The sequence below is a fragment of the Glandiceps talaboti genome, chromosome 3 (genome assembly GCF_964340395.1).
Source record: "Glandiceps talaboti chromosome 3, keGlaTala1.1, whole genome shotgun sequence".
Classification (NCBI taxonomy): Eukaryota; Metazoa; Hemichordata; class Enteropneusta; family Spengelidae; genus Glandiceps; species Glandiceps talaboti.
The window spans coordinates 31,776,541-31,793,453 of record NC_135551.1 but is presented as its reverse complement, the minus strand read 5'-3'; the positions used below and the strand labels follow the sequence as shown (position 1 = coordinate 31,793,453).

General features: G+C 36.3%; 1 protein-coding gene across 1 annotated transcript in view; it reads right to left on the bottom strand.

The window, feature by feature from the left end:
- Positions 1-16,544, bottom strand: part of LOC144432548 (uncharacterized) — a 39,916-nt gene extending 23,372 nt beyond the window's left edge. The window contains exons 1-8 of the mRNA XM_078120785.1: positions 16,513-16,544; positions 15,690-15,813; positions 11,664-11,829; positions 4,598-4,790; positions 4,241-4,355; positions 2,272-2,309; positions 1,109-1,583; positions 352-524 (exon numbers count right to left, since the gene is read on the bottom strand). Coding sequence (XP_077976911.1) covers positions 352-524; positions 1,109-1,583; positions 2,272-2,309; positions 4,241-4,355; positions 4,598-4,790; positions 11,664-11,829; positions 15,690-15,813; positions 16,513-16,536 — 1,308 coding nt within the window. The 5' untranslated portion in view covers positions 16,537-16,544. The remainder of the gene's footprint in view (positions 1-351; positions 525-1,108; positions 1,584-2,271; positions 2,310-4,240; positions 4,356-4,597; positions 4,791-11,663; positions 11,830-15,689; positions 15,814-16,512) is intronic.
- Between the last annotated feature and the right edge of the window lie 369 nt (positions 16,545-16,913).

Genomic DNA, 16,913 nt, shown 5'->3' with positions numbered 1-16,913 from the left:
TTGATCGATACAATATGGAATATATAAATGTTCAACGAAACTAAGTGACTACATATGTATGCCATTGTGGGTTATCCTTGTACCAAATTTGAAACAAATCATTCCAGGCATGTCTGAGAAATTTATGGCTCTGGACAAACACATGCATGCACAGACAGACGGATGGATGGATGGAACCCAATCCATAAGTCTGAATTCCGGACTTTGTCTGGCGTGGACTAACAAAATTTCAGCACCAAATTGATACATATATGCCTGGGTTCCAGTCTACCAGTACATCAAGTCTGGTGGAAATTAAAAAATGTTGTACATCACATTTAAGAATTGTATTCAAACATGAATATGTATTACCTGGATATCGGTTGATTTCCTGTATTGAAAGGCGCATCCAGAGAGGAATGATAAACATGTTTCAGAAGCCATCCATGCACATGTACCTGCAATGCATGTTGTCAGTGTTGTTCTCCCAAAGTTAAGACGTTTGCTTATACCAAAATCACTGATATTTAACTTCCCAGAAATATCTACAGAGACAAAACATTTTGAAAAACAGTTAGCTGTAAGAAACTACAACCATTATTTTGTACTCTTACTGTGGCAAACATTAATGTGACAATGTACAATTATAAATACTGTCCCATCATTTGAAAACAACCTTGCAGACCAATGAGTGTAAACTTTACAATAATATTGAAAATCAAAAACTGCTAAGTTTAACACTTTATGGTATTGTATATGATGGTACTAGACAAGTATACAAACGTGTCACTAAAAAACTGCATTAAATCAATGGCACAAGTTTGAAAGAAATCAGTCCACTCATATCCAAATGCTGCCTCTGCAGTGTACATGAAAAAATCATGACAAAATAGCCGACTGGTGGCCATATTGGATCGTATCATGAAATTATTTGTTATGCAAGTGTAAGCCGCAGTGTATTGTTCTTGTGTCAAGTTTGAGATGAATCAGTTCAGTCATGTCTGAGAAATGACACCAGACGCACAGACACACGCACACACGGATGGACGGACAGAGCCCAATCTATAAGTCTACCAAGTCACTTTGTGGCTTCTGATAACTAGCATAGCTAGGACAGCTTTTTACTCACCTATTAGAAGATTCTCTGGTTTTATATCTCTGTGTATAATTCCAATTCTGTGCAGCTCATTCAAACCAGTCAAGAAGTCCTTACATAATGATAGACATTTGACTGTGGTCAGATCAGTGATTGGCAAGTCACTTGAAAATTTCTTCTCTATTAACTCGCACACATTGCCTTCACACAATGGAGTAATTAGATAAGTGAAATCATCATCTTCTTCTACATGAATCTGTGGCAAAACATTGTCAAGAGCAGGTACACTTTTGTCAGATAACAGTCTGAAAATTGCCAATTCATCACATTGAACTACATCACTCTCAATTCGTTTGATGGCCACTGCATGTTCATTTTTGTATAATCCCAGGAAGACTTTTGCCCTTCCAGCTGCAATGAGACTGCTTTTGCAATATTTAATTGTATTTACTTCTTTCAAACTTGAAACTTTTCGAAGAAATGTGATTTTTTCACTCCATCTTCCACCCTGCAATAAATCAAAAGAAGAAAACACAGTTTTAAAGGACCACAAAATGTCATGTACCATGTGATATATCATGGTTGATTTCACTGTTAATTGATTATGTGCTAAATATTGCAAACACCACAGTAGGTGAATACCCAGCCATTAAGTGTGTGGATGCAGGGTAGCTATTGAACACCTTATTATTATGTATTCTGTGCCAAATGAAGTTAAAGCCTACATAAATTTAATTAATCATTTTCTAATGGTCTACAAATCTATAGATACATTAATATATAAGGACATACTAGCTGTCATATCTACTTTGTAATCAATATTTACTATTATTTAAGATCTGCCATGTGACAGGTTGAATTACCTCCCTAAAATATTGCTTTGATACATTAACTTCCCAAACAGTGACAAAACCCTAGTTCAACTCCTGACACCTTTTAAGTCTTTCAAACATAAAACTAGTCAGAAAAAAAGAAATCATACCCACAATACATTATCAAATGTTCAAGAAAATTTCGAAGATTTTATAGTAAGTGAAGTATTTATATCACTCAAAATTTACTACTTAATTCATAGTTCTATATGATAATGTGTGGGGAAAAAGCCTGGACTATTACATAATTCATGATAAAGCCAGCAATTACCCATGTTTGAGTATTACAGTATAGAAAACTTCAAATTGTCAGAGAGAACTTACCTTCACAGGGTATGGCCCGCTAGGCAAAATGTGATAACCTAATAAAATGAAAACAAATAATGTTATATATAACTATACATGCACATGCCAAACAAACTAAAGATTCTTTATGAAGCATTTTGGAAGACATAGCATTACCTTTCCACTCTGAAATCTATTTAAATGGTGAAGTATAATATTTGTTGTACATACTACATATACAGCTACTTTGCTTTTAGCAACTAAGGTAATAAAATTACTACTTTGAAATATGGTGTGTGATCAGTACCTAGTATTACTACCATTTTTAAGGTATAGCTTACACACATCAGGACCCTATGGGGAAAGTCGCTAAGTACTAAAGTGTCTCCTGTCAAGTACGTAACTATTAAACTCATGCATTTAAATCATGATGTTTGAAATTGAGAGGTTATACAGTACAAGCCACAAAAATGAAACAGTAATGTACTGACACTGTGCAGTATGGTTGAAGTACTGTACACTATGCTACAGTACGGTATGGATACGGTACTGTACGTTTAAAATCCTATTGTCTAACATGGTTTCGATAAGGTCAGTTCAGTGCAAATATTGCATATAGTTTGAACTGGATGACTTCAAGGCATCCATTTCATTGGATGACTTCAAGGTATCCAAGCTTATAAAGTCAGATCAATACAACTACATATTGCACATAGTTTGAACTGGATGACTTCAAGGTATCCAAGTTGATAAAGTCAGGTCATTGCAACTTTTACTGTAACATGAAGTTTGAACTGGACTTCTTCAAGGCGCATCCATTGCATTGGATGACTTCAAGGTATCCAAGTTGATAAAGTCAGACCTATGCAACTTTTACTGTAACATGAAGTTTGAACTGGATGAGTCAAGGCATCCATTGCTCAGTCCACTAGATGTTTTGATAAAGTTAAATCTATACAACTATTACATGTAGTTTGAACTGGATTACTTCAAGCTAGCCATCCATTGCATTGGATGACATCAAGCTATCCAAGTTCATAAAGTCAGATCTATTCTATAATTGTATGTTGTTGTAGTTGGAGTTGGATGACTTCAAGGTATCAAAGCTGATAAAGTTAGATCCATGCAACTATTGCCTGTAGTTTGAGTTGGATGACTTCAAGGTTTCCACGCTGATAAAATCAGATCTATGCAGCTATTGCATGTGTTTTGAACTTTATGACTTCAAGGCATCTATTGCATTGGATGACTTCAAGGTATCCATGTTGATAGAGTCAGATTTATGCAACTTTTGCATGTACATGTAGTTTTTAAAAGCTGGATGACTTCAAGGTATCCAAGTTGATAAGAGTACTGAGATCGATGTTATTGCATGTAGTTTAAACTGGATGACTTCAAGGTATCCAGTTGATGAAGTCAGCCCTATGCTATTACATGTCATTTGAGTTGGGTGACAAACTTGTGATGTTATTATGGCAGATTTTCAAATAGCATGCAAGTTTGATCGGCAAAGTGAAACATATAAAGGACATTTTCGGGGGTAAAATAAGAAGATATTTTCAGCACACAAATTTTTGTGTGATATTTCTATGTAAATTTAAGTGAATACTTAGCCTATCCACAAGCGTTTGGTATTATCGTTTCTCTCCTACCAAAAGCTTATTGACAATTGTATAGGACCTCATTTTCAAAATTATACGCTTTTCAATCTTCCATTCATATAGTAATTAAGCGTCATTACCCAATCAACTGTTGCACGGACTTGCATCATCAGGTTGACAATTCCATAACATTGATCATTTCTAGTATTCTTATGATGACATTTTCACATCATGTTACCATTCCCTGTGTATAGCAATGTTTCCTACATGCATTGTTTTTAACCATTTAAAAATCTTTATATTTTTATATACATGGATAATTTATTCAGAATACATACACTAGACTAAATTTTAGTTTGAATAGCAAACCCCAAAGTTCTGATTAAACAATTATTAATATCACATACCTTGTAAATGCCACTGCCGACATATTTCTTTTTCACCTTCATCAGTACATTCTTTGTCACAAAAGTTGCATCTGAGTCGCTTTTCCTTTGCACCCTGTTTATCCATGATTGAACACTAAAAATGAAGTAAATAACCAGAAATAATCAGGAAAGATTGAGACATTTTTAAAGACCAGTGGGAAAAGTTGGACCTTTCCTTTAATACGATGCTGAGAATGATATATGTTGTCAGTTGTGTCGCAGTAATCCTACGTATGCTGATAAGTAATAATCATTTTACAAAGGATCGACAAATTGGCGAGTTGAGAGTATGAAATCACATGAAATTGGTCACTGTGTATGTATGAAATTATATACCTTTCTCCATGGCAAGTCTAACCCTTCTCCATAGTTGTATAGTATTTCTTCATTGACAGCGATGTCTCTTATAGCAAATAAACAGAGATGATTGGTTCCAGATTGATCAACAACTTTTTTCATCGTGCTGTTTGGCTTGACGTGGTCATCATTGACATATTTGGCAATTGTCTCTATTCTGGTGGCATCAATACTGAAAATGAAAGAGCCCAACAGAGATATATACATTGTGTTAATGTTTCATCTAGGTCCAACACAGAATACATTTGATGAGCTATTTTACCTTTCAGGTTACCATTTCATTCGCAGATCACCTACAATGGAAGAATCAGGATATCATACAGTCCCTGCTGGTAATCATTTATTTACAGGTATCAGCTGGCAGAAGGGGGGTTGGGTTTAGATCATGTTTTGGAAGTACTTGAACTAAAAATGTAAACCATGGTGTACATATATACAGTCTTTGTGTAAAACTTCATCAAAATAACATCAAATTTGGGAAGTGGAATCTCTGAGAAAACAAAAATTTCAGAATATATATGGTACATGCAGAGGCATTCTTATATGGCTGATAAGGGAATGTAAAGTTTAAAACATTATGACTGCCTAAAATATTACATCAAATCAACAAGTATATGCAAGACTCTGTATATGGTATATTATGTACCTGCATACAAGGTTTGAAAGAAAAAGCAGTCACATATCCGTACCATTGCTGTATGAACAGTGCCATCACATTATGCAAGCAGATAACTTTATAGTAATTAATACTTGTCAGAATCTGTATTTGATCATATACTCTATCATTCTGATCATGGCTACTGATTGAAGTACACATATTCCCCAACTACCCTGTCTCATCATCTGTAACATCTAGCGCCTACATTCACCGATATCGAGATATGACAGGAAAATACAAAAATACCGCCAATGGCATTGTAGCACAACTTTACAGTTTATAAAAATGATAACCCATATTATCCATGCTAAGTATAAGTACTAATTTGCTGAATGCATATCTAGTTGCGTATCCAACCCTGTTGTTATCTTTGCAATATTTGCTATTCACACGGTCATGTTGCTGGATATATTTGCATACACTTTTTGTTGTTCGTTCACTCATCTTTGAACCCCCAATGTCAGCTTTGTAGTATATGTGGTCATTTGCATGTTACTATGGGTGTGGTCGTGTTCCTAGGTATATTTACACTCCTTTTAAATGTTTATTCGTTTATCTATTGATCCCTGTTGTTATATATGAATCACGAGCTATGGGCATGGCCTTGTTGCTATGCATATTTACATATTTTTTTAAAATATTTATTCAATTACATGTACATGTATCTAAGAATCCCTGTTGTTAACTTTGTGAAATACACTGCCATTTGGCTGTTGCCATGGCAGGGATTACCCTGGCGCAAGAACTGCATGAGATAAAATCCCATATGACGAAAACGAGTGAGAGAATTTGAAAACTGTGTGGGACGGAAGTCAAAATATGGCAGGTGGCTAATTTGCATATATATTTACATATCATTTGCATAACGATATGCATAAAATGTGTTGGTACTGGAAGTAGTTTATAGATGTCATTCCAGCTTCCTACATGTAAAGGCATGCTGTGATTAACTTAATAATTGTTTTATTTATCCAAACATATAAATGATTACAAAACCATTGTAACAAAAATAAACAAAAACAATGAGATGAGTAAATGGGGATCAAGAAATAGCAACAGTTAGTCTAGTCTGACCCCCGACATATTGTGACTTATAAAATAACTTGGACTATACATAACTTGGTAAAGAAATAAAAACGAGTTGAAACCAATAACAAAATCACAAGTTGAGTTATTGATTTTTAAAACGAGTTTTTTAATTATTTTTCTTAGACAAGCGACCTATCGGTCAGAATAGCTCCGCTGTTTTTTTTTTTTAAATTTAATTTTTTATTTTGGTGACATGTAGAAGTGGTTCAGGTCTTCAGCTCTTCACTATGCAGTTTTGTTTTAGCGATGCAATAAAGTGGTTAGTGGTTTCATATGATGTCTCACTATAAAACACATTTTACACAGAAGTTGGTAATGTATTGTACTTTTATACCATAGTCACCATTTTATAACAAAAATCTACTGTTATGAAAAATTGCACAAAATCTCAGAAAAAAATGACTGGGAAATGCACACAAGAAAAAGAAAAAAAGAGGATTTTGAGGTTGGCTATAAATAATTCCAGTGTCTTACAGCTGTAACCCTGGAAAATTTTAATGATGAATGAAATAAACTAGGGATCTAAAATAATTTTGAGGCAATTTGAATTTGAATTTTCTAACAAATTTACAAAGTCAACAACATTCAACTTGTACTAGCTGTGGTAGATATATATAGGGAAGAAATGTATTAATCGCCATCTTAGTTTCCGTACGGCGACAATCTCAAGTACCCGGAAGAGAGTCATTCTCAGCCATACGTTACAGTGGTAACACTCGTTCATGTTCGGTTACCTTTCACAAAGAAAACACAAAGAAATGGTTGAAATGATCTTTTTTTTATTTCTTTTCATCACAACAACAAAATCTGCGTGATCAAAAGTGTTGTAAACTAAACCAGAAAGAATTATCGGACTGGCTAAACTTCCCGATGAACTGGAGTAAGGTCCTACTACTTCCAAGTTAGTCCTGCTTACATGACGGTGCACGAGTCTGTATTACTGACTTGACTCTAAACACCGTCATGCAAAGAGCAATAGAGTTTGCCTATTACAACACCGCAAGCAAAATGTACTCGCGCCAATTGCAAAAGAATTACCTACCGACCGATCAAATATTAGCAACCGATCGAATATCTATGCCATTTCCATTCCACTGACGGTAGTATTCCCTGCTCAGATCACAAAAAGCGTCGAAATCAGACCTTTTCAAGTGCGAACTGCAACATTCAAAAACCCTCGTAACACCGCCACATTTGATATCGTTGAGTGAGATGAATAATTACCCAGAGACACTTGCGCCGACGTACGTAAGGAGAAGTGATTAAATTTACGATAGAATTTGAAAAGTTCCGATTTTGATAGTTTTGGTCATCCGCTATAGGACTTTTGCAGTCAAAATGAGGTAAACAGACTAAATAATAGATTTATTGCTAATATTTGACCACTGGGCGATTTTATTCATAGTTACCAGCATTTTTAGTAAGTCCGTATTTCACGGCTGGCTCTTCGCAGGACGGAGGGGGAGGGACAATTGTCAGAATCGAGTCCCGAATTCCTCCGTATTCAAGCAGGACTACTTCCAAGTAAGCCTCGATAGTACTATAGTACGTGAGAAAATCGTCTCAAACTAGCGATACAACTTTCAAAATATAACTTGACATGTCTTCATTTGTTAGAGTTATACAATTCAAGACGGGTTTTCACTCGAAAACAACAATTCTGTGAATAATGACACTCTGAACGCAGCTATTTCTCGGACGACGTTACCACTGTAACGTATGGCTGACAACGACTTGCTTCCGGGTTAGTCCCTTGTGCATACGGGTGGATTGTCGGCGATTAATACATACATCGTCTGATATTTTAATTCACAGTGTTTCTTGTGACCGGCGCCTGTCAGCAGACTCTGCCATTTTTTTTATCATTCCATTGTATTTAAACCTTGTACTTGACATTTCGCAATATTTATAATTCTCAACAAAATACCTCAACATGTCTCACTTCGCTCGTACTCAAAGCAGCCCCGCGCGGTATGATCACTGACACTGATGACATGATGAGAGAGAACCTTTTCGGATTTACATGTAAAACGGGGAAAGATACAAAAAACATGTACGCAAAACATAATGCAAAGTCTGAAGCCAAATTAAAGTTGTAATTATTTTAATGATTTTTACTTGGCAAATATTTGCATTTTGGAAAGGCAAGACACGTTCATGTCGTTTAACTTTACATGTGAACTGTCGGCCATAACTTCAACCGCATGCCTGGCATGCCCTTCCTTACGCAAGTTGTCTGAATTCTGGTTCACTGTCATTCCAAATTGCACGACAATATAGAATTAACCACAAGTTACATGTTATCTGAAAACATCACACTTTTATAGTGGGTCTGAAGTGTGATTTTAGTGAGTACCAAGAACGTCCTGTGTTGATACTCAAGATACTTGCTGTGGAAAATCGCTCGGTCAAATGAGGTCACCTTCAGCTTCTAGTCGAATCAGGATAGAGTATGCAAATGAGGATGTTGCGGACTGGCTGATTATGTAGAAGGGTGCAGAATTGGATTTGAAGTTTACAACCCTGTTTCGAACAAACGCTTCTCATTTGGGCGCCCAATGCGTAGAATTATGACTATAGCACATATTACATTGCTTGTTTGACGTCAATAGTGTCTTTTGAAAAGTGGCAGTATACTTAAAGTCTCGTCGACTGATTTCCAATATGGCGTCGGTCATTATGCTCATTAACATATTCATTTTTTTTTCAATTTACAAAAAAAAAATCATAAAAAATAAAAATGAGGATGTGCTGACTTGAAATTAACAAATCTGAGTAAGCTACCCCCTGCGCATCAACATGCCAGATATCAAAGCAATCTAATAAGAGGTTTTCAAGGAGTTGATGAAAATGACATTTTATGAAAAAAAATCATAAAAAATTGAAAATGGCACAGATCAACTTGGCATGAACAAATCTGAATAGCCTCCCCCCAGGGAACATGCACACCAAATATCGAAGAATTCCGACTGTCAATTTCGGATTAGATAGTAAAAATATAAAAGTTTGACGGACACCTATGATTCACTCTACTCTCTATACCTCAATACCCACCTATACCTAAAGCTACGCTTTCAGCTTTCGCTGACAGCGGAGCTAAAAAGCTAAATGTCCAAAGATAAATTAGACTTTTGAAACACCAAATAGTTGTATGTAGGCTAGCTACACATCGTGTAGTCCGAAAACTCATGATACACGAGACTTACTGAAAACTCGCTATAGTATATGACGTAATGGCTGTCATATTTAGTATCCATGCATTCGTCGTGTGATGTTGCGAGTCGACGATCAGACAACGAAAAACTACAAACTAAACGATATTTTCAGAGTAAAATTGAATATGAAACCGATAATCAGAGATAACATCATCACTTTTTCAAAAGGTATATTAGTCAGGTAAACTCTTTTTCACGGTGGTTTTGCCATTGATTTACTGGAAGTTTATACCATAGTGCGAATCACACCGGTAACTATTAGTATTACTATCATGCATTCCATTACTAGCATTAGCGGGTTTACGCATTTATTCATATTGAAAACAATATGGCAAATTTGATCAGATCAGATCAGTTTTAATAGTCGTTTGAACTACTGGTACTTAGAAACCACTTGTATTTAGTCACTATACAAAAGCTTTTATTTTAGAGGATTGTTTTTAGATCGCGTTTATCACTGAGGCACTGTTAGTGTCGACAGTGCAATTTTTTTTCCCAATTGAGTTTTCTGGACGCGACATGTCCATTTTGACATCGTAAATATCACGTTATCGCGCCCCAAAGTGATCCCTGCCATGGGCGTGGTCATGGTTGCTAGGGTATTTGAATATTTTTTTTGAATGTTTACTCACTTGCCTACCAGATGATATTGTTATTTCGCTGAAATATACTGCAATTTGGTTGATGCTAAGGGCGTGGTCATGGTTGCTAGGGCCAATTTTGTCATAAGTTTTGAAGAAAATTTGTACAAAAACACTTTCAGAAACATCTCACCAAGTTTCAGTATAAGGGACCGGTCAGTATTTACGGCAGGGGGGGGGGCCCTGGGGAGAAATTGGGGGGGGGGGGGCATGAAAAAAATTGGAGGCTTGAAGGGGGGGGGGGGGCCCATGAAAATTCCGATGGTCTGAAGGGGGGGGGGGGGGGGGGCCATGAAATATTTTGCTCATAATATGTACCAAATTAAACCTCAGTAGCGTCGTTTACCATGTAAATTTAAAAATTTCTTGCGGCTTTGCCGCAATAACCTCTAATACCTATATTCAATGATGAGTTTGTGACAGCCAGGCGAATGTATTTGTGTTTGTCTTCTTCTGTCTTTCTGTCGCTATCTGTCTGTATGTATATATATTTCTCTCTTGTCTCAGTCTCTGTCACTTCTGTCTCTCCCGGTCTCGGTCTCTGACTACATGTCGCTGTCTATCTGTCTGTCTGTCTGTCTGTCTGTTTGTCTGTCTCTCTCTCTCTCTGTCTGTCTCTGTCTCTGTATCTGTCTATCTCTCTGTCTCTCTGTATCTCTCTCACTCTTTCTCGTTTAATTATGAGGCAGTCAATAGCCAAGAAAGCGTGTGTCTGCCAAATTATCTCTGAATTAAAAGTTATATGGGTTCATTTAGGGGGGCCATGAAATTTTTTGAGAGCGCGAAGGGGGGCTGCAAAATTTTTTTGGACCAAAATAATTTCTCCCCAGCCCCCCCCCCCCCCCCCCCTCCGTAAATTCTGACCGGTCCCTAATTGACCCACTACTATTTAGAGATACATTTTTGACCAAAAATTAACATTTATCCACCTAATTTGCATGTCACTGATGGGACCATTATATCATGGACATTTCTCAGGATAAACACCATGAAGAATGTTCCACCCAAATTTCAGGCTAATCTGCTGAGTGGTTTTGGAATTATACATTACTGACCAAAAAGACACATTTATAGACCTAATTTGCATATTTTGGGGGAAATTATTATGTCATGAACATATCTTCATTTACTCACCCCTAAGCATGTTCCCACCAAATTTCAGGCCAATCTACCCGGTAGTTTTGGAATTTAAGTTTGTTGATGTGATCATTTTCATTTGAACAATTTCTCAACTATACACCACAGGTAACATAACCACCAAATATCAAAGCAATCGGTCCCACAGTTTTTTGACTTTAAGTTGTTTACACACATACATACACACAGACAGACATACTTTGTAATGCCTATAGCACTACTGAACCAGTTCAGTTGTGCTAAAAAATGAGAGCACAGACAAATTAAGAGACTCTTAAAAATAATAAAAGAATATCCCTACTTACGCCACAGGTTTACCCTTGTCTTTAAAAAAGAAAATATAAGACCCATCTCCTGTTTCATCATATTCATTTTCCTTTTCAGATGCCTCTTTTCCTGAAAGTCTTTCACCTTCGTACCACATTAAATAGTCCCCTTTTGTATACTCTTTTGCCGCAAACACACCTTTGCCTGTAGAGAAGAACCATATTATAGATCAGACTAGTAAATTGAAGGACCATTTTAATAATGACAGCATTACACATCATGATATGAACAAGTAATCATACATGTAACAACCCATTGGGGAAGTGTTCAGTCCCATTTAAATGGTACTACTTCTTGTATGGAATGGATGTAATATTACAAATTGACAATTGACATTATGATGCTAACTGAATGCTATCTGCCCATACATATCTGTCAAACATTGGCTCCAGAGATTATATGGCCTCATGACATCTGAACCAGTGTACCACTTAGGGAGTGTACATTAATTGTGTTGTTTAATTCGTGGTGGTGGGGGGGGGGGGGGATTTCTAATCAAGCGATGTTTTTTTATTTGCCCCCCCCCCCCCCCCCCCAACTAAACCTTATATAAATTATCTGGCACCCCTATGATTTCTTTTTTTTCTTAGACCCCCTGCACCCCACAGATACATACACAGATGAAACACAGATACAACAACACATAGAAAAGCCAACAGTTGCTGTAAACGTATTCCATATTAATTACTACAGAGTTCTACCTGTGCACAAAGTTGTTGACCGTGTACATTCATAAAATCACCAATTAACACAAAGTTAAATGGGCTGACAGAATAGAACAGAATACTTGTTTGGCTACAATTTTCATTATCTTTTTTCATGCCATTACTGACATATTTAATTAGCTGAACAAGTAAATATATATGTCACTTATGAATCGTGGGATTGAAAAATAAATGCAAAATTGCACTGTTGGGAAAACTTTCTGTGTGTCAACAAATCCATAACTTTAGGAGTAATTTGCAGTGATTGATCACATCGTTATGTGCTATATAAGACACATAAGATAAGGATTAAGACCCTTCCTGTATTATAGTATTCATATTATCTCTATGCAAAATAAACCCTTCTGGAATATTCCAAGAGAATGTACTAAACTGATGGGCTGAGGGGCAGGTACATGGGCAAAATTGAGTTGTGGTTGATCTTGCCTTTACTTCTGTACAATACACCAAATTGTGGATTTTGCATCTACCTGTCCTTCAGTGCACTGGGCATTGTTTGGTATGACCCCTTATTGTTTTAACTTTTATACAAGTCATTGTAGTTTTGATAAAATCATAAAGTTATCAATAATTTGTTCCTTAAATTTTGGACTCTGGTTCCCTTTATTGTCAGTTAGGAAGTGAAATTTGTATGATTGAGTTTGACTTTAGAGCATCTTTCAGCACAGTGCCTAGCTCGCTAAGTCAGATGGTCTCTAGTCAGACTTTGATCATGATCATTGCAGTAGGTTTCTGCTGGATTTTTAGGAAATATAATAAGCTTGTCAACTTATGTGTTCTATCCACTACCTATGGAAAAGATTTAAGTGAACAAGTCATCATAGATAACACAGTCCCCACTCTTGTGGTGGTGTTGGTTACCATTTTGATTGTATCAGTTTTCATCTGGGATAGGTGCAATCACAAATTGACAAATGACATGCTACTGGTAATTCATGTCTACCAATTGGGTTCCAACATGAGTTTTTGTAACACAATAGCTGCTGTATCTGTGTAATAACTTTGTACATGTAATTAAGATCATAACAAAATGGCTGCCTGGTAACCATCTTAGACTGCATCACAAAAGAAAGCATTATTTGACAAGAATGTACTCCCGTTTTCTTGCTGCTAAGGCCGTGGTCATGGTTGCTTTTGGAATGATTGTTCACTTGTCTAAGAATCCCCATTATCTTTGTGAAATACAGCACTGTTTGGCTGTTGCTATGGGTGTGGCCATGGTTGATATGGTATTTGCATACATTTTTTGAATGTTTATTGAATTGCCCACCAGATGATGTTATTATTTGACCAAAATATACTGCCATTTGTTTGTTGCTAAGGGTGTCTCATGGTTGCTAGGGCCAATTTTGCCAAATTATTTGAAGAAAATCTGCAGAATAACACTTTCAGAAACATCTCGCCAAGTTTCAGACTAAGACTTACTGACCAAGTACTTTTGGAGATGTAAGTTTTTACCAAAAATGAACATTTTCACACCTAATTTGCATATCACTAATGGTATTGTTGTATGCTTACTATTTCTTCGTCCATACATCCCTAGATGCATGCCCATTAAATTTCAGTCCAATCTGTTCCGTGGTTTTGGAATTGTAGATTTTTTACCAAAAAGACACATTTTTAGCCATAATTTGCATATCACTGATGGGACCATCATACCATGAACAACTCTTAGTATTAACCCCCTGAAGAATGTTCCACCCAAATTTCAGTCATAATATGATGAGTAGTTTTGGAATTATACATTTTTGACCAAAAAGACACATTTTTAGCCCTATTTTGCATATTATTGGGGAAATCTCATCATGTCATAAATAAATCCCAATACCCTCACCCCTAAGAATGTTCCCACCAAATGTCATGCCAATCTACCCAGTAGTTTTGGAGTTAAGCTTTTTTTAAAACCAAAAATCACATTTTTTGACCCAAAATCTCCATCTCTGATGTAATCATTTTCAAAAGAAAATCACGTGCATATATGCACCCCATAGTGTGTTGTCCTTGTGCCAAGTTTGAGAGAAATAGGTTCAGTTATGTCTGAGAAATGACTCTGGATGCACGGACACACTGAGCCCAATCTATAAATCCCCGTCCCGGATTATGTCCGACAGGAACTAATAATAACTGCACTGCTTTGTCATCGAGCCATAATGCTAACAAACCTTCTGAAGGCTATTGTGCACAAAGTCAAGAATGTGTACCATTTTGCTTATATATTTTATTTTACATATCTGGCACTTGTTCATCCCGACATTCCATTTAGGTTTTTTTTGTGCCCCCCCCCCCCCCCCCCCCACAAAAATAAAAAATCAGAACAATTTGGTCACTAACATTTCATGAAAAGATATTCAGTAGCTGTAAATCTTGTACCCATGCAGTGGCTTGGGGAGGGGGGGGGGTCATTTTTAACTAAAGGAAACAAGGAGAGGGTCAGGTTTTAAAAGTGGAGAATTTTGGGAGGGGTCAGTGCTTGTGACAAACCAAGGGTGATTTGCTCTGCCCCTCCTTGCAATTACTGAAGGCTCCCACAGTTTCAATCTCTACATTATAACATGACACTGCATAATGATCCCTAACTTGACATGTATTGTCATGGGGGTGGGGTAGGGGTAGGAAGGGGGATACTTATTACATATGATGACTTTAAACACCACTGCATGAAGATAATACAAAATAATAATAATTTATTTACCACTCCAAATCCCAATCATTCAAATAAAATATTAGTAAAAACACTTTAATACAGAGAAAAGTGCAGATGCATACAAGGGCAACTGATGGACAATGTATTCAATAGTATGTCAGAGACTGTTCCTTTCCATGGAAGTTCAATAATTTACTAAAATGAGAAAAGTCCTTTCATACTATTTAACATAGTGTACATCTTGTACATCATCTTAAATGTTGGTGGTCATCTGTAGCACATGTGTGGCGGTGGGTCCCTCAGATGTGCAACAGACGAAATGGGAAATGGTTTATAACACTGACAGAAACTTTGAATGCTGAAGGACACCTCATTGCAGACTGGAGAGGGAACAATTCAACTTGTTTGTAAACACTCGAACATTGCGAAAACTCACACATGCGCATTAGACGACCGCCAACCTTTAACATACATTTAATACAAATTTATGTAAACAGTATACTTCTGAATCTGGTTATACAGATATGTAAACTCTGAAGTAATGCTCACATGTAAGTACATATGGCAGAAACACACCTCCTATGCTCCCATATTTTTTGGTTTTCATTAATTTAAAAAGTTTACAGTTGTCTCACCTTTAAAACTGTTGATAAAGCGTATCTCAAACCGGCCTTCCTTAGGTATATCAATACCTTCTGTAACACATTTCTTTGCTACTTCTCTGGGAGAGATTGCAGGAGACCCTCTCCTCTGCCTTGTCTGTGAATTATTTTTAAAAGTACATGAATTACACTGTGAAATTAAGATATTTGAAAAACATAACAGAGTATCCCATTTTTGTCTGACTGGTGCTGCATTTAGTCACATACTTATATAATTTGTGCAGAATGAGATTGTACACACATCACATACATTTATTTAGGTATCTATCTGACCTTTTTTCCACACACTATGGGGACCAAAAGGGTGGAGACAAAGTTACAGTTGATTATCCCCCTTAAACCGTTAGACATGAACCAGAATGGAAATTCTTGTCATATAGCTGATATGAGTTGGGAAAACAGTTGATTGTGTATCGACCAGTCACTTATACACAACAATGTATCTAATACATAGGTTGTGTTTACAAGCTTGATACTTGAGCCTAATGTACACCAAGGTGTACTATAAAAATACCAATGATTTACAGGACAACAAAGAGAAAATAATCATATACTGTATTCCTTTTGTTACTACAGACAAATTATACACAGAATTAACTTTAATTCATGAATGTTTTTCGCAAATGTACGTGTAAGACTCTTCATTAGTAAATAACATTTCTTTCATTCCAGTCTAAAATAAAGTTGATATATGTCCAAATAATACAAATTAACAAGAACTTTGTTGGAAAAATTTTGGCAGGAAAGTTGTTGCAAATTGTAAATGTTTCACAATCACTAAGAGAAAACTACTTACCATTATAAATGACTTGACAGACATTTCTGCTCTGATACTAGTGACAGATCATGGAAAAGAGAGAGGAAATCATTAATATCAATAATCTCAACTATTAAAAGAACTCTGCAATCTAAGCTTCTATATTGACCAGCATATGTTCAATGATTGTCCAATCAAATTAAGTTTGCCTCATGAAGCTGATAGGCTTTCATTCTAAGATAGTGTTGATAGAACAGGATTTTCCATGACTGAACTGCAATGACCCCCAAGCTTTGACAACTTTTTGACTGGGAAATCAAAAGGCGGAAGCCTACTAAATGTAGAAACTTAGCAGATGACTGGCTTAAAGCAAAAATTCAAGTTTGTACTTCACTTTACCAACACTGATTTCAAAATATGCCAAAATTTTGAAAGGGTGG